General features: G+C 35.1%; 1 protein-coding gene across 1 annotated transcript in view; it reads right to left on the minus strand.

The window, feature by feature from the left end:
- Positions 1–23,390, minus strand: part of DMD (dystrophin) — a gene marked incomplete at both ends in the record, with an annotated part of 1,041,552 nt that overhangs the window by 729,466 nt on the left and 288,696 nt on the right. The window contains one exon of the mRNA XM_079549062.1: positions 20,802–20,920. Coding sequence (XP_079405188.1) covers positions 20,802–20,920 — 119 coding nt within the window. The remainder of the gene's footprint in view (positions 1–20,801; positions 20,921–23,390) is intronic.

Here is a 23,390-nt window from a genome sequence, read left to right on the forward strand (position 1 = left end):
TAAAATGGCATTGCACTGTAGAAATAGTATAAAATTATGTACTTCATTTCAATGCAATAGTTAAAATGCAACTTCTGTCTAAAATCCCTCTATTTTTCTTCTTCTTATGACTTTAATCCAATTTCCACAACTTCTAAGATTTGAAAGCATCCTTCCTTAACTTTCCAGGCATCTTTTAAAATCTGAAAGTCAGGATTACTCATGGGTACTTCTCAAACCATTGAATCCTCGCTCAACTTCCTATTCAAGTGTTACCATCCTTCTAGATAGGATATGCTCTTGACTTCAAGGTAATAGCACTATCTCAGTGCCATCGGTATATTGCTCAGATTTTTATTGGAAAAAGTTTTTATTCCCTTCAGTGAGGTTGGTAAAACCACAGGATTTTTTTTTATTATTTTTATTTTTTATTTTTTTCTGAATTAATTCAGAAAGAAGACTGGATCAGACAGAATGATGCTTGCGAGCTGAGCAATTTTACTCACCCAGCTGGTACAAGACACTTGACAGAAGACTGCCATGCCAGGAACAAAATGTTCCAGTCTGCTTCCTCCTCCTACATTCCCTGCCTGGTACTGAGTCCAATGTATTTCATGTCAAGTAGATACTGATTGGTGGCTGTTCTATGTGGAGTGTATGCCAGGTGAGAATGAGTTTACTGGCATTTGAAATGCTGTGTCCTGGCATCTGGAGTTAGATCAAACTCATCACTGCCGTTAGAAATTAGTATAGTCTTCCAACACTGCAATGAATGACAGTACTGACTTTTCCCTCTGATTCATAATCAGCACGCATCAACATAAAAACTTGTACTAATGAAGTACAAATCCATGGAAATTCCTTAACTCTCAGCACAGAGAGATCTTCTAAGACATTAACTGGAGCACAGGCTCTTTATAACCCTGTCAGTATTTCCTTTGGATCTATTACACTAATTTAGATGAATTGCCTAATAAAAACCAGGCATCAGAACATGCACCATGTAATGCTTATCCATTTTAATGCAAGTGCAATCCTTTCTTCTTTGAATTTGTTTTGAGCTGTCCTGTGATTTTTTTCAATCAAATTTATGGACGGTTGCTTACCTTGTATCATATATCTTAGGGCTTAGTGGATTAACAGGAAAGTTTGAAAGAAAGAATTTATCTGTTTAGCATGCAAGCACCATTTGTCAACTATCAGAGGACTTTGCGAACACACATACAAAAACACTATGAAAAAACAACTACAAAAGGTGGTATAATTCAGAACTAGTAATTTTATGATTGTGGTTGAAGATCCTCAATTACTTGAACATAGATTATAAAGAAGTCTGTCAATTTAATGACCTTAGAACGACATTAAAACATTTTACTATGGTAAAGAAGGCCTAATTTTTTTTCCATTAGCCTTACTTCACAAATGATTGAAAACTAAACATTCTGTTTTTCCTTTTCTCTCATATTTAGTACTGAATAACACTGTCCTAAGGTGGGAATCAAATACATTGAAAAATAACAGGTAAAATGACAGATAGCATCACAGTTATAATGGAAATGCATGATTATCATAAACAGCAAGAATAAAAAAGACTACTAGCAAACAAAAACATAGGAAGTACAGCTAAAAATAGCAGACATTTTTCAATACTTTCCAAGGACTAAAGTGACAGTTTTATTCCTAAATTAAAGCAATTGTATTGCAAAGTATTGTAGTAACATACAATTTATTTTTTCTGTGGTGTAGGGGAAAAAAAAAAAAAAAAAGAAATGGGAGGAGCTGTAGAAGCAAAAGGGAGCTAAAGCAACCTGCCATTAACTACCTAACATTGTTCTTCAATAATTCAGCATGTTTGAGAAACAAACACAGTATTATATACAAACAAGAACTCTTAGCCTTCTTTAAAAATGTAGGGAAAAAGAACACAGAAAAAGAAGCAGCTGAGAACGAGAGAGAAAAAAAATAAAAACAAATCACTGACACTTACTGAAATAGCAAACAGGCAAGAGAGAACCGTTTCCTTAAGAAAAAAAAAGAGAAAAACAAAAAACGAAAACAAAACAAAACAAAACAAACAAAAAAAAAAAAAAAAAAAAAAAACCCACACAGAATAATCAGTAATCAAGATTATAAAGGACCACTGCTTTAGAAATAAAAGGAAGTAAGATACCTGCTTCCAGGTATTCAGGATTTAATCACAAGGGAGCAGGTAGCAAATGAGCATCTTAAAAGGCAGTGATGAAGACTCAAGCAAAAGAAATTCAGCGGGACTGAAGAACAGATATTAGAAGCATAATCAGTCAAAAAGTTAAAATCATATCCAAATGGAAAAAAAAAAGAGAAAAGGTAATAACAGTCTCAATGTAAAAAGCCACAATGAAGAGTGGTTAAGAAGGAACAATTAGTAAAATTTGTAGACTAGTAATCATCCTTCTCTTTATCATATCCAGAGATGTATTCCCCTAGAGACTTTGTAGAACAAAAGGGTCAGGATAACAACAGCACACAAAGACAACAAGATAAATGCTGAGAAACTAAATGACTTGAATTTGTATTCAGGGCAGAGTTTCCCATCCTGAAATAGTTTGGGAGGTCATAGAGAGTGACCAGTTAAATGAACTGTCGCAAACCAAAGTATGCGTAGAAATAACTGTGCGATAAATTGGAAAAGGAATGATGGCTCATGAGAAACAAATGCCATTTATCCAAGAAATCTGAATCAACCCAAGGGTAAAAGTGAACCACAAAGTGTGACAGATAACATCTACTCTCAAATCACCTCAGAGTATGAGGCCCAGAAGGTGGAAGACAGGATAACAACTTTTAGAAAGGTTTCTATCCTTGCTACTATCGTGTTAATAAGCAATAGCAGTGGTAGATTAAAAAAAAACCTTGATAAACAACAAGACTAGTCAGCTTTTGTCAAGAGAAGTCTTGTTTGACAAGTGACACTGCCAGAAAAATTGAGCTTTGAAGGCACCTCTCTAGACTATGTCATCATCACAATTCGACGTAAAATAGGGGCCAAACTCGATCAGGTTGCTCAATGTCTTGTCCAGTAATTCCTGAGTACATCCAAGAAAAGAGATCTCACAGCTTTTCTAGGCACTTGCTACACTGTTCAAGTGCCTTCAAGGTAAAACATTTTTCCATCAAATTTTAATTTCTCTTATTACTGCCTGTGAAGAAACCAAGAAGACTGTCTTCACAATACTCTCCCGCTATCTACCTGCATATTGCAATGAGATTGCCTAGATCTAAACAAACCCAGCTCTCTCAGCCTCTTCTTGTATCCCACATGCACTCAACATTATCCTGAACAGCTTGCAGGGCCTTCTGTGGATCTGTTTCAGTGTATCCTTGATTTCTCTTGTTGTTACTGCATTAGACAAAGTCAAATTGGTCACAGTATCCTGGAAGTAGTCTTACAAGTGATGAATTGAGAGCAGGAATCACTTACATCAACCTGCTGGCTACATTCTTACTAATACAGTCCAGGATACAGACAGTTGGACTTCCTTGCTGTAAGGGCAATCTGCCAATCATCTGTGAATTACCCGCAGACTTACAGAATTGTACTCCCTTCTACCATCTGGGTCTTTACTAAAGGCATTAGAACAGTGTCAGGCCCTCTCTCCACCCACAGGAGTATTGCTTGTAACTAGCCACCTGTGGATTTTGTACCACTTATCACAATGCTATGAAACCTGGAGCCCAGCCACATTTCCATTCACATCTCTCTGATGCTTAAATAAAGATACAATGGAAGTCTTGATAGAATCAAGGTAAATAACAATCCCCTTATCCACTAGTCACAACATCAAAGACAATTGGGATGGCCAGACACAGTTTTCTACTCCTAAAATATGCTGTTTCCCATCTGCTGCTTATCCATCATGCATCTGGACAATTTCCAGAAGAACTGCTCCTTGTGATAATTCTTTGTGATGAGAGGATAGAGGCCGATCAGACTGCAGTTGCTATTCTTTTCTGAAGACAGTTGTAACATTGCCTTTTCACAGACTACAGGAACTCTCCTCAAATATCATGACTTTTTGACAGAGATGTCAGAGTGTAAGAAATACTCAACGCATCAAACCAAAATGATTGTACAACAAATGCTTCACCTACACAATTATTAGTTCACACAGCGCTGAAGGTAAAAAGATGAGGTCAGTCTCAAATTCATAGGTCAGGCCATCCAGATACTTATTTTTAACTTTTTATATAGTAATTACTAATGCTTAGATAAATTCATAAACCTGCACTATAGGTACAACATTTGGAATGTTCCTTATCTGTTTTCCATTCCTAATACTCAGGAACAGTTTGAAGACAAATGCAGACAAAACACAGTGCTAGAACTGACAAATGTAAGCTGAGAAAGGCATGATGAAGTTCAGCTATTCTGGATATTTTCTGTTATGACATCCATTCATATTACTCAGTGGAATTCAATGCATATTAATAACCTTAAGCTACCCGTTGTTTCCACACACAATTTCTCATTAGAAAAGTCTATTAAATTCTATTTCTAGTTTCACAATTGAATCATTTTCCCTAATATTCAGGCACAAAAATCTTGATTAATAGAACATTATTGTTAGTGACACTGGGAATGAATAAGCAGGTAGGGTCCATAAAGGAGCAATGCATGTGATCTTTAGACAGTCTTTCATCCATCCTCAAGCTACAATTTTTTTGAATTCTTCTAGCTTCTCTTATACTTTACTGGAAGTTTTCTCCTGCAAGCAATCATATTTCACTCCTTACAAGCAGAAAGATCCAACTCCAATGCATCGATTTATTGATATGAATCTCGAGATTTGTGCTTCTGAAGGACATAACCTCCTGAAGGCAATCTAACAGTGGTTCCCCTCTGTGATCACAAGCACTGGAATACAGATTTACAGCAGCTCAATCCGAAGAGTAAACAAAGGCTGCACAAGCACCATTATCTCATAATCTGCAGTTTAATTCAATTAAATAGATCTTATTCAATTATGGCCTTGTGGGCTGTGCATGCACTGATGGAGCAAATTCTAAAAAAACATCTTCAGAGCCATACATGATTGAAATGTAATTGCACTCGTGACCTCTGTTCCCAAGGATAACAATGCTGCTTTTACATTTCTTGCCTTTGGGGGGTCACTGCCAACTACAAATCATCCAGGCACTGATAACCATCTCATTTCAGACAACTTCCTGGAAGAACAAGGGATAAGTGATTATATAATTTATTGAGATTAATATAAAACTTATCAACATGCACTGTATGAATGGAAGTATCTGTTTCCTATAGCAACAACATAGCTGGAAATGAATCACATTTTCAAAAAAGTAAAGATTTTCCCAGATTCTCCACTGATCAAGTAACTAAACTGCATAATAAACATGCATCTAGGGTAGAGAGCAAAATCCAGACTTCCTCTTTAAAAGGCACACACCGAGAAAATCTTTGATCATTATGTATGTAGTGAGACAGCTCCAAAAAGAGGTTTTAATGGTAGATCATTATCTGACTCATAATTTAGCTCACATTTATGTTTAGTTCTGTAACACTGGGACAGTCATGCCCCACAGGGCAGCTCATTCACTTCCATGGGGCAGGAGAAAAAACAAAAAACAAAACACACACACACACACAAAAAAAAAAAAAAAAAAAGAAGAATGAATGAGACAAATCCTGGATCAAAACAGAGACTCAGAAATCACTCACCAGTTATTGCTGCAGGCAAAACTGACATAACCTAGAGAATTTAAGTTAATTTATTGCAAATTAACATAAACATAAACTCTAAACATAACCTTAACATCTAACCACTGATCCCAATATTGGGAAATAAGACATTTAAACACATGGAAAAACACCTTTCTTCTTGCTCTTCCAGACCCAACTTCACTTCCAGGCTCAGCTCACTTCAAGCTTTCTTCCCCCTTTCCTGATCTACACTTCTGCTCTTCATCTATTGCCAGTTCCTCCCATGAGACAAGCAGCAGCCTGGGAGCCTAGGACATCAGATTCAGTGCACAGTGGTTTCTCTCTGCTGCTCCTTGACACCTTCAGCCTTTCCTTTTCCCCACTCCTTCTACCTCACCCTTTTACTTACTGCAGCTCTGAATTTTGTTTTAACAAAGTCAGAGAGGATGGCACAGTAAGATGACACTGTAACACAGAATGATTTCAATTCCTCTCAGTTAAACTCTGTAGGTATTAAAACAGTGACTAATGTTGAAACTTGAGATGCTCAGGCACTATTAGAATGTGACTCCCAGAGAAGTCATACAGCAAATACTTGACCAGAAGTGATTTTTCTTCAAGTTCAGAGAAGCATGCAGGGCTGGCAAAAAAAAATAAAAAAAAATGCCAAGAACCACCCTGCATGGCCTAAATATATTCAAATTCAAGATAACTGATGACATCGTACTTTCCCTGTTCATACAAGTACTCTTGTTGTATGGGAACTGCTGAGTCACAGCCTGAACCTCTGGTTGATCACCCAAGGCAAAGAATGAGTCAGCCCTGGGAGCACAGGTGAAGGCAATTCACCTGTGCTGCTGGAAGGGATGGAGCCTGGCTCCATCTCTCCTAGACCTCTTTAAGAGCTGGCTACCAGTAGGTAAGAATCTTCTTCTGGAGATCCCTCCTTTTGGAGTTTTCTAGTGAGCCCAGGACAATGGAAGTCCTCTATATATTCTTTTTTGGTGTAATAACCTGCTTAGCCAAACTCTCTTGTATATTTCTTAATTGTAACATCTGTATATTCATTGGTTATACACTTCTTTAAACATCTCTTCTATTTAAGTAACTTTTATGCTGGAGATACCAGTGATGCCAATGCTATAATTGTAATCATGGCAGTGTATAATAGTAAAAATATTAAACTTTTCTAACTTCATAGAAACTTCTTTAAAATTCACATTTTATTCTTTAAGAAAAACTATGCAATCATCAAATTGGATTTCCAGAATGTAGTCAAGTTCTGTTTTCATGAAGGGGGGTAGGAGAGGGGAAGAAAACGGTCAGAAGCCATTTCAGAGAGCAGTGGCCTTCCTCACAGCCAATGCACGCCAGTGCAACTTCCTTATTGCTGGGTGACTAGGAAATGATTTCAGGAGCATCGGTCCTTTTCCTCTAAAGTCAGATTATTTAAATACTACAGCTGATTCATCTGATTCAGATTATTATGTCTGTATCTGTTACTGTATTCTTTCAAGAAGGGGAACAAATAAAGTGTTTTGGTTTTTTTTTTTCCTTCTCTTCATTGTTCTCATTCAAAGAATTGCTTTGGTTATGGATGAAATTGTTTTTCAGTAGTTCAAATTGATTTTTGATATAGCTACTGTTTGGCAGAGTAAATCCTAAAAGTAACATCTCAAAAATAATATCTTCAGAGGGGTTTAATGTGCTACTTCATAAAGCATATTTTCTGGCTATGTCTGTATAATGCTGCTCTGAATAACAGGAGAGAATTTTATACAGAGAGTAATCAAAACTAGCAGAAGACAACTAACAGCCTGCCTACTGCAAGAATCTGTATGAAAGAAAAAAACTTCCCTGAAAATTTTAGCAAGCTATAAAGAAACAAGAAAATCTTAAGTAAAAAAATACATATATTTATTTTTAATTGAAGTAGTGCCATGCCATTCCAACAGTGATAGATTCCAGCTGAAAGCTACATTTGAAGTTAACTGGTATTCATGGTTATGAATACCTTTCAGTACTGTTGCAAACCTCCACGCAATTCCAGCCCAGTCCACAACGCTCTCATCAGTGCCCTTATCGTCTGCACCACCACCTGGCACAGGGACACAGGAGATACACGCCATAGGGTGTAGCTCAAGTGCTGATTTATTGCTGCACAACAACTACCTGTATACCGTGACACACGACTGCCCCATGACCCATTAAACACCACCCAGAACCACCCCCTGCAACTACCACCCACCTTAGTCCACGTATCACCCACACCAAGTACTGCCCACAAGTACCTTCTGAAAAGTAAACGTTATTTTTCCTATCAAATGAATAATCAATTTTGGGGCTGCTCTTTTTCATCTAGCTCCTAGAAGGTATCTTCCATACAAACGCCTGTTCATAAAGCCATCAGCTTAAAAATTAATAGATGGAAATGAAGGAAAGTATTAGAGGAAAACAACTATGCCATAAATATCATCTAAATTATGATTTTTCTGCTTAGGTCAAGACTTGTTAAAGTACATTGGTAAAATGAAGCCATTCAATGTTGTCTCCAACAATAAACTAAAAACTTCCTAGTGAATTTAGAAACAGCTTCTGTCCTATTTACAGAGGAAATAATCTCCAGAAAGATCAGAAAACTACGAAATGCATCACCTTCTAAGAAAACAACAATACTGCTTCTTTCTATTTCAATACTGAATTGTGAAGCTAGAAAAACAGGGAAAAAAAAAAAAAGAGAAAAACTAAATAAATTTCTCTTGCAGACCTGCCTTCTAAACTTTATTAAATATCTAAAAAAACATAAGGACTGAGGATGGATGATGCTTTTTTTTCCTCACCTTTCTAGATTCCTGTGTGTTCTCCTTGGAATCAATAAAAAAGTAATACTCTCCGATTGAGAAAAGAAGTTTCCCTCTGAAAGTATTATTTATGATCAGCAAAAGAAAGCTACTACAGTGCCCAGAAAATCTAATCTAAAGTATTAACATAAATACACTGAGATGGTAAGGAAATCACTTTACATATAATGTTCCACTATAGAAGAATGTCAGCTGACAATGAAAATAAATAAAAAAAAGAGTTAACTTGTATGGCCATTTTCTGACAGCCACACTTACAGGCTGGGATACATCTCATGGAAAGCTAGATTTAAGCAAGTGGATTAGTTTGAATACCATCAAATAAGGTCAAAAACAGAGTGCATCATTTCATAGTAGTTATTCACTTTTAGAACTTGATTCAACTCATTCTAAAGAAAACAAAATAAATCAAAACAAACAACACCCTGCCTCCCTTCCCCCTGCACAAAAACATGTGTATGCAGAAAACAATCAAATAAAAGGAACAACAAAAAACCAAAAGCTAACCACACCTTTTTAGGTAACTTAAGAACTTGGATTCTTTTCTAAATACAGAATCCAGTGACCTCAGATATTAAAATCTGATCAAGTGATAAAGCTTGTTATAGAATTCTAGTCAAAACTTTCATGTGTGTATCTTCAGTTTCTTAACAGGATGTTTCAACTTAAGTTTTCTTTTTTTCTGGCTATGACAATTGTCACTGTTTTCATAACTGGAGAGAACAAAGTCAGTTTTAAAGACAAATTAGTGTATTTCAGTAGAAATTATGCCTCCTCTCTTTGCCTGCCAATGAAACAACAGACTAATTCTTTTCTAGTGTATCTTGCATGACAACGAGTCAGGCTATTTGCACGGCTGCACCCACATCTTGCATGATTCATAGCAAGATAGTTTAATCAAATATAAGTAGAGGCAGTGCAACCTCCTTTTCTGCCTTAGAAGTAAATGATAACTGGCAAACTGGAACCAAGCTCTCACTTGGGCTCACCCAAACAAAATACGAGAACCAGCATTTGTCTTTTTAACTGAAGGCTCCATCTTCTTAACTACAGGGGCTATGGTTTGCACGGATCATGAACTTATCACAGATTTCTGGATTTCTTTCTGTCACAGGGCAGATGGCCTGCTGAAGGTGGGAGTAAGTACTCCTACAGGAGACTGCTACTGACTTGCTTAAAGTCAATAGCTCAATGAAATGGTTGAAACTTTTGTCATGCATCCCACTCATAACTTACTGACTGATGCAAGGTTCCCAAAGTAACTGCCCTATTAACGGCAAGAAGTAGCAATTGAGATTATCAGTTCTCGCATGTTATCACAGTGCTTGGAAAAGAGAATTATTTTATTACTTTTAAAAGAGAAACACCTGTACACATCCCAACACTAAGTGACAGCTTTGTTATTATTACAACCCTGCAAAGTCAGACAGTATTGCCTCCATTTCACAGAAATGTCCCAACACCTATATATTAGAGTTAACCAGAAGCTATTGCTTTTTTCACACCCAGGGCCACAAAACCTTTTATCTGATGTCTAACTTTCAAAAAGTTTTAACAACAAAAGCCACTCTGATTGGGCTATCATTCCAATTAAATAGTCCTTTCAATTGACACAGTATTCATGCTCCAAATAGCTTTAAGAAGTGCTCTTCTTGATCCTTTTGAGAATTTTAAATTTGAGACAACTTTGCCATCTGTACTGAAATTGAGAAAATTATTTTTGATTGAAAACTCACTTTCTTTGAATGATAAGGTTCTATGATCTGGCCCATAGCAGAAATAAAGAATAAGGAAGTATGCAAATATTTGGGGTTTTTCCTTCTTTGGCTTTTATTAGATAGAATTTTACATGCTCTGAAGCAAGAGATTTTTGTTAATCTTCCTTTTGTTGAGACAGTTTACAATGTAGCAAAGAAATGAATTTTCACAGTATTGAAAGTTTTTCATCCAAAAGGAACTTACCAAGTGGAGCACTTCTTTATTACCAGGCACTAAAAGCACTTTAAAGCAAGCTGAATTTTATTTTCACTAGATGATTTTGATTAAAGAAAAAATTCATAGGTTACTAATCATACCTTCTGGGTCAAAACTTTTACTCAGACTCATTCAGCTGCTGAAGTTAAATAACTTGAGATATTAAGTGACTGTCAGCACTTCCATTTCTCTCCTTCCCTGGCAATTATCATAACCTATTTCCCACTAAACATTCCAATCTATAATTAATCTACTTTTTCCCCTCAGCACTCATTATTTAGCATGAGAATAACAAAAGCAACCAAGAATTCTTCAGCTTAAAAACTTCCCATAGCTTGCAAACATTGGTTTAAAAAGCAGGATTAAAAGAACTATTACTACTTCATCTTAGGCATAAGTGCTTAAAATATGTTGTTTTCTATAATGTACAAATTTGGAATATGAGAGACACATATCTTAGATTCTGTCTTATGCCATTTAAGGTACTTCCTAAACTCAAGAGACTTGTGGGGATAACAGGCCTCAAAGAGGAGTCTAAGTCAACAGCATCCCTTCCCTTCAATTTCATTTTGCATCTTGAGATTTCTAACGAACATGTAATCAGTTAACATCATTCATCCCTAGCAAGTAAACCTCTTAATCATCCTTCCATTTATAATCCGATTTTTTTTTAAAAATTCAGAAGTCTCAAGATATCTGTATGAATTTTTTTTTTTTTTTAATTCTGCAGTCTCTCTGGCAGCTTTTCTGATCCAAATTAATGTCCAGGCAAATAGTGGCCTATGTACTTCAGCTTTCCAGTGTAATATCACCAGTTGTTTATGTGTTAATAAATAATTTGAATCTTTTAGCTACCTAAAAACTGAAGGATGTGAAGGCACCTAATAGTATCTCAGTGAATTTTAACATGAAATTCTCTTCTGCTTTAATCTTTTTACTTAGAGTATTAAGCTCCAAATCTCATCTCATAACCTACACTTCTTGACGTGAACTTCCTTTACATGAATGATTTCTGTTATCAGACTTGTTTATTTGTAAGTTATATACACTAGATTTATCATATAGTATTATAGTTCTAAAGATATACATTATGGAAATATTATAGTAACTGAGATTCTAAGATCAAAGTAGGATGCTTTGACCTGGAACTATTCATAGCTGGAAAAACAACTATTTATTTCCAGTAAGTAGGTTAAAATCTGTTAATTCTATATTTAATTCTAATTTATTTATTTCTAATTTATTTTTATTTCTAATTTATTCTAATAAATAAATGTCCTTACTTAAAGTGAAATTGAGTTTTTGTTGGCTTAGCGACTACATTTCTTTCCCATCAAGTTAAATTCTGATGTGAGAAAATATCCAGTAACAATTGTGTGTGCTGCTACACACCACTAGAAACTTGCCCAATTATATATTTAGTATTCACCTAAAAAACAAATCTCCCGTCTTCCTTTGGCATTTTAAGACCAAAATAATACATATTTCATTCTCTTTATTGATGCATCAGTCAATGTAACCCTATTCTAATTGATATTTCCTCAGTTGTCTTCCACTAGTGATTTTTCTGAGCAACCAAGAACTATGCACATAATTCCAAAGGGCTTCATTAATTAAATTGCAGAGCTAAAAAATTAAGCACGCTACAAACAAACATTATTAATTGTTGCTTAAAGTATAGATTAGGGGCATAGCAAGTCCCAGTGGATGATGTGATACCTAAACAATTAAAACACATGAAAAATTGGGAAGGAAATAGCACAAGATTCAACCTGATTGAATATTTTAATTCACTTACAGAAATGATTTATTTGGGAAACAATGCTGAAACACAGCATGAGTAATGATGAACCAAAAATTACACAGAACGTGATATGGCAGCAAACAAACCTATGCGATTATTTGTCAGAACAGACTAATGATTACAATTTAACAGGCATGTCTGAGGCAATGCGACTGTAGAATATTAATATAAAGCCAAACATTCATAAAGAAGTCAGAAAAACAAAACAAAAACAACAAAACAACAAAATAGGCTAGAGAACACAGAGACAAAGGACAAAGCATTAGAGAGGGTCTGCTTGATCAGGATGAGGTTGCAACCTTTAGAATGAGCAGTAGAAAATGGAGTATTTAGAATATTGCAATTTCTGATGTCTGTGTGTTCTGTGGGTATGTGATGAGATAAACACAGAAAAGTTGGAAAAAAAAAAAATCAAAAACCAGACCCTAAGCATATGAAACTCCTTCTGTGTATTCATGGGACTATTGCAACTCCTAGTTTCTTCATCAGATTCAAGCAAGAAGACTGATACTGCCACCCAATTTCCCATCATCCGAAATCCTGCCTGCAGCTCAATGGAATAGACTGTCTCTGTCCCTTCTCAACTTGGAAGAAGATGGTCAAAACAGGCAGAAAATGAGGGAAGACTTTTCACACTACGTCACTGATTATATGAAGAATGGTAAGGCTGAACCTTACTGCCATTAAGAGCAGCACTGCCATAAGCTATGAAATGGATCTACAAAATTGTATAATGGGAAGCCCGAATTATACCATCACTAAAAATCCAGAGCTAACATGATTATTATCTGTAAATTCGAAGACAGCAGCAGAAACACATGCACACTTAGATTTTGTAACATTTATATTACTATAATCTCATAGAAGCATTTAGTCAGTCTGTAATAGGGTAATGATACACGCATGTATTATTCAACTCATGCCACAAACCTGTTTTCTTCTTTTTTCAGTTTAGCCTTGTAAAACTGTGCATTTAGTACAAATATTTATACACAAAGATCTTACACATGAGTCAATGTAATAACCATAAAAAGCAATGTTTCCTAACTTCTTTTTTTTTTTGCTTTATTTTTGATTTAATAATCAGATGTAAATAATTCAGAACATAAAACTTCACAAATACAATGGTTGATTTGAAAACTATATACAATAATAGCAGTAATGCAAATTAATAGAGAGCTCTTCGTAAGTCAAGTTCATAACTTCATGCAATATTATAATCCACAAATCCACTGCAAAAAAAATCTTATTTGTTCTGTAACGTATGTATTTCCACCAAATTAAATCCCAGATACTTAAAATTTTCCTGGTTATATGAGGAAATGTCTGTTTTTATTTTGAATCTCCTAATGCAGTATAATAATTCCAATAATTTACTACCATTAAAACTTAAAAAATTCTTGATTGACATATGGCCTCTGGATAAATCATTTGTTCACATTTTGATGAGGAAGTGTACAATTAATAAATGTACACTAAGCAGATTGGCGTGGTTAAGATGGTATTTTACAGGTTTATAGTTAGAAATATTACTGTGGTAGAAAGACAACCAAAAATGAAATGCTCACCCATTTCCTAGGCTCCTCACTCCTAGGCTCACACTAGAAAACTCCAAAAGGAAGGATCTCCAGAAATCCCTTACATGGGACCTAGGAGAGGTGGAGCCAGACTCCACCCCTTCTGGTCACACAGATGAATTTCCTTTACCTGTACTCCCAGGGCTGAGCTGGTCCTTTCCCCAGGTGATAAATCAGTGGTTCAGACCAGGACTCCACCTCTCCTAGACCCCCTTAAGGGCTGACTGCCTCAAGAAAAGGATATCTGGTTGGAGATCCCTCCCTTATGGAGTTTTCCCTATGAGCCTAGATCTTTGGAGACAGGTGAACGTTCTTTCCCTGTTTGTCCCTTTTGCCACTGCACTCTTCTATCACCTTTCCACTGCATTAATCTTTCCAACTGTAACAACCATATTACACTGTTTTGAATAATATATGTCCATTGAACTTGTAATAGGATAGACCACAGGATTTGTAAAAGGAGTGAACACTTGAGCAGATTTACGTTTACTTTTCAAAGCAGCTATGTAACAGACACCAGACATCATAACGCATTTGTAGTTTAGAGTTTACAGCTAGTAATAAGTGGCAGTAGTTTAAGTGGAAACTCTTCACCTAAACCAGTCCAAATATCTAGAGATAAAGTCCAGCAATGCCTCAGAACAAGTAACTTTATCACTTTGAATTCAATAAACTTCTTAATTAACCAAAAGTTTTCCAAGATTTCAGAACTGGAGTGAAGAAAACAATTGTTTTATTTTCTAATAATCACAAAGTTTTTTTTGTTTTTTTTTTTTTTTGTGCAACTGAAGTAATGATTTCCAAGTTCTAAACAGCATTTAACTTGACTATTCCAAAACATTACATGAAAAACAGCTTTGTCACCTCTCTCTTCCCACCCTCCCCCCCCCCCCTTTTTTTTTTTTTTTTTTAATGCATATTGACAGTGTACTAGGGAAAACATCACTAAATTTTAGGATGGGATAGAAAACTAATATCTTCTCCCTTGGCACAAGCCATGTCAGGAAGGGTGATAAGATGAACAAGAAAACACTATTACCACTATATACTACCGGGTATAGGACAGGGTTAATGACTTAGTGAACTACAGTTCTGACAGGATGTTTTTCTCCTCTTCTCTGTACTATAGGTATGATGAGATACAGAAGTATGCAAAGTCAAGATCAAACAAAAAAGTTATCAAATGGAAAACTGAGTCTCATTATCACTTAATAATGGTGCCAAAACCTCATGTCATCAGTGCAAATTAAGGAAAAATACAGAAAATATGACTGAGAGAGATTAAATGAGGTTTTTAATCAGGCTACACAGTAAAGCATAAAAAACTAGATAATTGCTTCACCTAAAAAGAACAGCAGAAATGTCATCACAAAACTTCAGAGTTTATTTATTACAAGGCCAGCACAAACAAGACAAGATGCAGAAAAATGACAGCAAGCACTAGTTCTTTAGTTCATTAACTAAAGAATTACATGTTTATTGCTAGAAGTGAGCATGCAGACACTTCACTTCTTGCTGCTGCTGCCATTGCTACCATACTCAGCTGTTTTAAAAGGAAATGAGACACAGCTCCCAAACTCAGTTTTGGAGAGAACACTTCTTTGCGTGATCCCTCTTTTATTCCCAAAGCACACTAGCATACTTTGCTACACAAAATGCAACAAGCTTTGTCACTGAAAACTGCCACTATACAACGTATGAGGTTCCAGAAAGACCTTTTTTCTCCAGCAGCTGTATGTGTAGAAGAGAGCATTTGGCATTATTGGCAGGTCTTCCTTTTCTCTACCGTATGATACTGTCTGTGCCTCAAAGCCAGGCATCAATTCACAGATCGCTACGCCACTGTTCAAATGTTTAATTACCATGCTCAAATGAGAAGAAAATGGATGTTCCTATACCACGTAGTATCTGACAAACTATTGCAAACATTTCATAACAAAGTTGGATGTTAATTAATCTGAATATTTGCCTTAACTTCCTGGAACTCACTTGAATATTGAGATTATGTGCCAGAAGAACAACTATTTAAGACCAATGGTAAAGTTCGGTATAAAACCAAGACCATCAAATTACTACACAAGTTGTTTACTTGTCCTTTATTGTACTTGAGTGTATTTGAAAAGATGCTTAAGAAAAAGAAAAGCTTTCCTCTCTGACAAAACTAACACCAGAGCTATTTTTCACCCCAATATATAAGGTAGTGCAAAGAGAAAAATGCTTACTGAATTACACTTAAAAAATAGTTACACTTATTCTTTCTGCTAGTATACACTTAAAAAAATAAAACTCATGAATGGAGGAAATGATAATATTCAAGGTTTTCCTCATTCCTGTGGCATCTGAAAACACATTTCACAAACCTATGCAAGTTCAGAAATACAAAGAAAGCACAGAACATGGAATATGAATCCTTTTTATTAACCTGAGATACTGGAGTCTCTATTAGCCTATAGTGAAATTCCTCTGTGACACACATAATGGGTCACTGTAATATAACAGTATTACTTGAAAAAGGGCATACTGGAGAGACAGTAAGCAAAAACCCTTAGTGTATTTTCTGAAGTTCATAGACGGATATAAGAATTGAGCCCCTCCAAAACTGCAATCAGAGAAAACGATCATGAATAAACAGTTAACTACTAAAAGAGAAAACTCCAGGTAATTAGACATTATTAAAAGGTACAAATTAATCTTAACAGCTTGATCAAAGCTATTAAAACTTCCATGTATGAGTTATAATTACTGATGTTATCATCCTTTAGTTCATTTGCTTAAGATATTTTGTCTTTTTCTAATATTAGCCCAAGTAAACTCATATCAGCAAAGACAGCAAATATCACCGTCCCTCTTATTTCTCATAATTAACAATAATTTAGAATAATGAGAGAAAAACATAGGGAGCTGAAGACATTGCTTTTCCAGTTTCCAAACCATAAAAGAAAAATGTTAACAGAACCTTATATCTAAAATACTTTGAGAACAGTCTGTGACTAACAATCTGTTATTTACATTGCAAATGATCCACTGAAATCTTCTCAAAAAATCAGCAACTGTAACTTATATTGCAAATCCCATAACAGTCATCAGTCAGCTGTGAAAAAACTTATTTTCCTTAGCAGTATTGAGAGTAATTTTGGCATTGCTGTTTTTCCATTTGTCATCCACATTTGAACAGAAATCACTGTTTTAAAACAACCTGTTTCTGACAATGTTTGTTGCAAGGTATTTTGAGTTGAATGAGAGATAACTGAATGCCCACAAATACAGATTCTGAGTAACCAAAATGAAATAACACTTTTTTTTTTCTTCTCCTTTGAAAGGGTCACAGAGAGCATTATCAAGATTTTAATCATCTCAGCTGCATCATCATAAATGTCTTACAACAAAAGGCCACTCTGAGTTATGTAGGTACACTCTGACCTCGGAAGTTCAATTTGCAGAAATATTAGTCCTTTCAAATCCTGCCCTCTTGTGTATAGACCTTCATTAAGTCTTCTAAATAACACTTTCTATGTTCCATTACTTTCCTTCACACCTTCCCTCTCTGCTTTTTATCTTTCCTCACTTCCCTAGTGAGCACCAAACATAATGAACAAAGACTCAGTCAAGAAGAAAGAGTTGATTTCTTCATAGCTTATCCATAACAGAAGAGGAAGAAAACCTGTCCCTATATGCCTTTTATACATCAGAAAAAAACAATACCAACCCACCCACATTGACAGTTAAAGTATCTTTAATTTTTTTTTTGCTCTGGAATGGGGCCAGCATTCCTATAAATTGTCTGAATAAAGTTCCTAACTACATATCTTATTCTTTTAGACAAGTTTGTTTGCTCCTCTTCCCCAGTACTACGAAAATTCTGACTGCAGAATAACTCCATAGGATTTATTGCATGCTGGATACGTAGCCTATTTTTGGAATTGGCATCAACCAGTAACTTCAGATAGTTGTAAGAAAAGATTCTGATTAACTGAATATTAATTTTATTTAGATGAAATATACAGCTTGCTATTTTTAAGAGGAAGTTATTAAGGCAATGTTATATAAACTGTGAAGACATTATAAAACTTCATAGACATGATATAATGTCAACATTCCAATTTTATCAAACTACTTTAAGGATATGTATATAAGTAAGAATTTATTATAAAGATGAAAGGGTAGAAGAAATATTTTACTCTGCTCCATATTTTAAGATGTGCATCCTCAGTATAACTACAAATGAGTATTGTAGTTAAAATGCTTAAAAACTAAGTAGGCTTCCCACTTTAAAATACACAGCTGATGTAGAAAGTGTTATTTAAAGCATGGCCTACCATTTCAATTGAACAGAAGAAATGTTCCTACGAGTTAATACATGTGAGGAAAACAGCAAGAACTATGAACTCCGTATGATGCAAAATATAGAAATTCTTACTTAAAAAGTGGTCCGTATCTCATCTATTAATGTATTCAAAATGGAAATAAAATTCTGAAATGTTCTAATAGCTGCTCATGAGAAAGACTTAAAACATCAACAGCCTCAGAAACAAACAGACAGCTTCTTATGGGGTGGGCTTAGAATATCAGCAACCTCAGAAAAAAACCTACAACTTCATTTATAATCCAGAAAATCAATCCTTGATCAAATAAAAATATTTACTTTACAAAATGTAATTGCTAGTCATTGGTAATCCTTAATCATTGGTTTGGGGATGTGTCTGTAAATCATCAGAAACTTTAAAAAAATAAAAATAAAAATGAAAAACAAAAAACACAAACCAGACACCTTTCTTCTTGATTACCATATGAGTAGAACCTACCAAAGATCAGGGCTTACTGAATTGCAGCTTTGAAGATTCTCAAAGTCTGTGAATGAAGATTTTTATTTATTTATTTTTTTTAAGTGTTCACAAACACTCATGTGTGATGCTTTGACAAATATTAAGTTATGTCAAAATAAAGGTTCACCAACTGCAAAGTCTCCTTCCGCTCTTACTAATACTGGTTGAACTTTCTTAAGCCATCACCATGAAAGAGTTTTTCAGTGCTTGACTAAAAAACTGCACATACCCTTGCCAATCCAGAAAAAAAAAAAAAAAAAAAAAAAAAAAAAGTTTAATTAGAAGTGATTTCTACACCTAGAAAATAATGAATTAGTAATTCCAGCAAGCACATAGAAGCTCTAAATTAAAACTTATAAATAAAAATGCATTTCAGCCTTTAGGAAGCCAATAGAGAACAAAACATTGTCACACAATCTGCTATTAAAGATATTTTAATCTCAAATTAGGAGTCCTGACATATATACACAATTTAAAGTTACATAAGCAGTACGCTGGAATCTTAAAAAAAAAAAAAAAAGATTTTCCCCTGGCTGGTGCACCAGTAATTCTATTTTTTAGTCTAGAAACAATTTTGGGTATTTTTTAAAAGACTGATAAACATAAGGTACTGCTGAACAAAACTGTTACAGTTGCACAGATTCTCAGGGATTTTCAAGTAGATACAGAATTAACTGTTGTTTTTCAAAGGCTTGCTTTATTTTATTTTTTATTTTTCAATTTGGAATGAAAAAAATAGGTGGCAAGCACCACAATTTACAGATTTGAATAGCAAATAATTACAGCAGGCATTTGGAAAACAACCAATGTTTAAGAGTTTTTCAGCTGTTGGCTAAACAACTGCAGCTATCTTTGCCAAAGCAGAATAAAATGTGCACTAATTGAAAGTAATTTCTGCATCCAGAAAATAATTTCTTCATTAAACTGTTTTAAGATGTTCAACCAATTACTGCTACTCTATCTATTCCACTGTGCAGCCGATTTTTGAACTTCAATCTCATCCGGAGTTTATAAACTATATTTTTTTAAGTGGAACTATTTGACAGCACACAGGACATGCTCTCATCATTGACTCTCAAATCTTACTAGCTGCTCCAATTGTGAGTTTTGCTTAAGATGCTACTCTTAATTCCACACAGTGCAAAATACCACTGTCTTAAATTAAGCCATCACTTCTAATAGGGTTGGTTTTCTTTTTTCTATGTACACAGATAGATTTCTCCTTATATTTATCTTATGTAAATACAAAGGATACAAAGTTATTGTTTAATCTTGAGACAAACTCAACTATATTTAAACACTAGGAGATTCAATGCTAGATTTTAGACCAAGTTATACATTTAGTTAAATTCTCTTTTGTTATATCAGAAGTTCACTGTGAGGTAGACCACTAAGGACTAATACCACGAATGTTAAAAACTAGATTAACTAGTGGCTTAATAGGGAAACTGTAGGAAATTGAATGAAAAAAATCAGATCACAGTATGGAAAAAGATGATATTGATATATATAAGAGCATAAAAAGAAAGTACAACAGATGACGACCAACGAGTACTTTTTCAAACATGACCGTATAAGGAAGCAGAGAACATAGAGAGGATTTTCCTGCCACTTCTGACTGAGTTAAGCTGATTCTCATTATCATCACTGATGAAAAATAATACAAGCCTAGGTAAAGATAATATTCAAGCAAAAAGTTTTATCTACTATCAGGAGCTAAAATTAATTAAGATAAAATTCTTATATGTCTAGATACAAGTATCCAGAGTTTGAGTCTACAGAAGATACGATCTGCATGCTCTAATTACTGAAACAGCAATCAGATTCTTTTCAAGATACCTTGATATCAACATGTACACCAACTGCAGACTCAAAAAATTGCTTTAGAGCTTGCACAAATAGAGAGTGCTTATGCTATGTTAAAGCAGTGCAAAATAAACACCAAAGTATATTTTAAAAAATTGTATTCAGTTTATGATTTAATCTTGCAAAATATCAAATATTTGTGTGAAGAAATAAAGCTGATTTACAAGCAAATGCATGAAAAATTGATAATCCACTTAAAGAACATTTTGTACTGACCTTCAGGATCAAGGAGCTTCTCTATGCCCAGGTGTTGCCTGGCTATGTTAAACGCATGGTCTAATCGTTTCACAGGTGACTGCTGAGAAGCAACAGCATTCCAATCAAACAGGTCTGGCCTAAAAACAAAAACAAACAAACAAACAAACAAAAAAGAAATTAAGTTTCTTCTTTTTCAGTGTTAAATTATATACTTCTTCTGCTACGCATCAGTGTCAAGTACTACTTTTTACTTAATGAAAGAATGTATTTGGTCAGATTTGGTCAGTATTGGAATTAATGAAGCTGGGTTTCTAACGTGTCATCCATTTTCATCTTCAACACATTAAGAACTTTTCTTATTCATCATTAAGCCCCACTGGCCTACAGCCTCATTCCCCCAACCAGTTGTTTCTACCCATTGTGCTCTGGTCCTGTGTCTGCCCAAAATGCCTGCAGCAGGTTTGCTCACTCTCTCTCAGTGTATGGGTGAGAAGAATCGTGCTGTGGCTGTGCACACTGAGATTAACTCACAGCAAGCCAAGCAGGATAAGTAACTGCTGTGTTTATTTTGCAGCCTTTCTCCTCTCTCCAGTACCCAGTTTTTTACAAGTCTAAGAACATAATTGCTGCTGAGATTGCCAACTCTCTGCTATATCTGATTGAAATTGGCCAACAGGTTCAGCATATCATAATGTGGGAACATATGCAGCATAACTGCACATGCCACTTCTCATACCAAAACCTTTAGAAAAACACATACTTTTCAGATGAGTACAAAATTGTACTCCAGTCATGGGTTTTAGCTGATACGAGCCAAAGGCCTACAGCACAATTTAAATGTGCTTACAGGAAAAGACAGCACCAGCAAAATTGAATTACAGCTGAGATACATCTGAGTACTTGTACTATAAATTGCAGTATTTACAACATAAATAATGTTAATACAGCATGATCTTTGGCATTTCATCTAAGAATTACCTATTAGGATCAGAATTTGCTACCAGGCATTTTTGAGAAGCAAGTTTAATCAGGTGATCAATAATTAACATGCATAATATGAAAAAAACAAGTGCACTATTTATGATTTTGACACAATGTTCTAAAACAAACCACATAAATATATACTTTTACCTACAGATAAATCAAGTATGATCTAAACAAGTTACAATGTTGTCATTAGTTACGAATGATTTGCTTACATTTTTATTAAATTCAAAAGTTTATTTTAAACAGTGAGTCCTATAGTTATAATAGATGGCAAAAATGTTAAGTAGATCAGACTCTAATAACTTCAAGAGAGCAAAGGAAAAATGATATTTATGTAGCAGTAATTTCCTAGTTATGTACCCTTGCTGCCTAATTTCTTCTGAGAGGGGAGTGATTTACATAATAACAATTAAGTTTTTATAAACTATTTTGCCTCTTTATGCAGAGGTTTTTAAATATTAATTAAGAATAGACTACTGCTATTAATTTCTCCTTTCCCCATTCAGAAAGATTTCAAAATATTAAATTTTGCTGGAGACAAGAGGCTGATGGAAGAGGAATCTTAAGAGGTTATTATCTCTGTCTCTAGTCATGGATGTAGTAAGTCTGTGAGCTCAGAGACAGGCTTGTGTACTAAAATACAAGCATTTTCAAAATACAGATTACGTCTGCACAATTTCTTGCATCCTCCTGGTACTGTATCTGGACAGGATGGAGTTAACAGTCTTCATAGTAGTCCACTGTGTTTTGGAATGGTGGTTTAAACAGTATTGAGAACACAAACTTTTTTTCTTTTTCTTTTGCTGCACTCACACAGTATCAAGGCTTTTTCTTCCCTCCACATTCCTGCATGTAAGCTGGATGTATGCAGAAAGTAGGAGACAGGACAGCTGACCCAAACTGGCCAAAGGGACACCCCATACTATGCAATGTGCCCAGCAAGAAGAACTGAGGTAAAGGAAGAAGGAGATTGGGTTTTCGTCCTCTAAGGCAGCTGTTGCTTAGAGACTGGCTGGGCATCCATCTGCTTGTGGGAGGTATTGAGTGACTGTATTTGCAACACTTGCTTTTCCATTCTACTTTCCTTCATTTATTTTTCTGACTTACAAGTTTTCTTGCTTTAGCTCTTCCTATTTTCTGCTCTGTCCAGGGGGCACAAAGCAAGAAAATAGCTGCTCAATTGCTGGTTGGGTTTGACCCACTGTTCCACTGCATCCTATATATTGTCACAGAGATGTTCTTCACTTTTTCTCTCAAATTAAACTTTTTTTTTTTTTTTTCCTTTCTTTTTTCTTCTGTCCTATGGCATAGAATGCCTAAGCTCATACATCAGAATTAGCAAAGGGAACACTGTAATAATGACAGAGCTCTTATTTTCCTGAAAAGCTCTCCATGGATGTCTTGGACAAACATTACAGGGACTACCACATATAAAAAAATCAGTGACAAAAGCTTTTAGGACAAGGAAAGAAAACTGAAGTATCTGAAGGACTACTTCCCCCTCCAAATATTTTTTTGGGTGTTTGATTTCAAGTTCCAGTCATATTTCTTCCTCTGAGCAGCACATTGTTTTCACAAAATCATAGCTGGTTTGTTGAGACAAGATTTTATGCCCAAGAT

The sequence above is a fragment of the Tetrao urogallus genome, assembly GCF_951394365.1.
Source record: "Tetrao urogallus genome assembly, chromosome: 1".
Lineage (NCBI taxonomy): Eukaryota > Metazoa > Chordata > Aves > Galliformes > Phasianidae > Tetrao > Tetrao urogallus.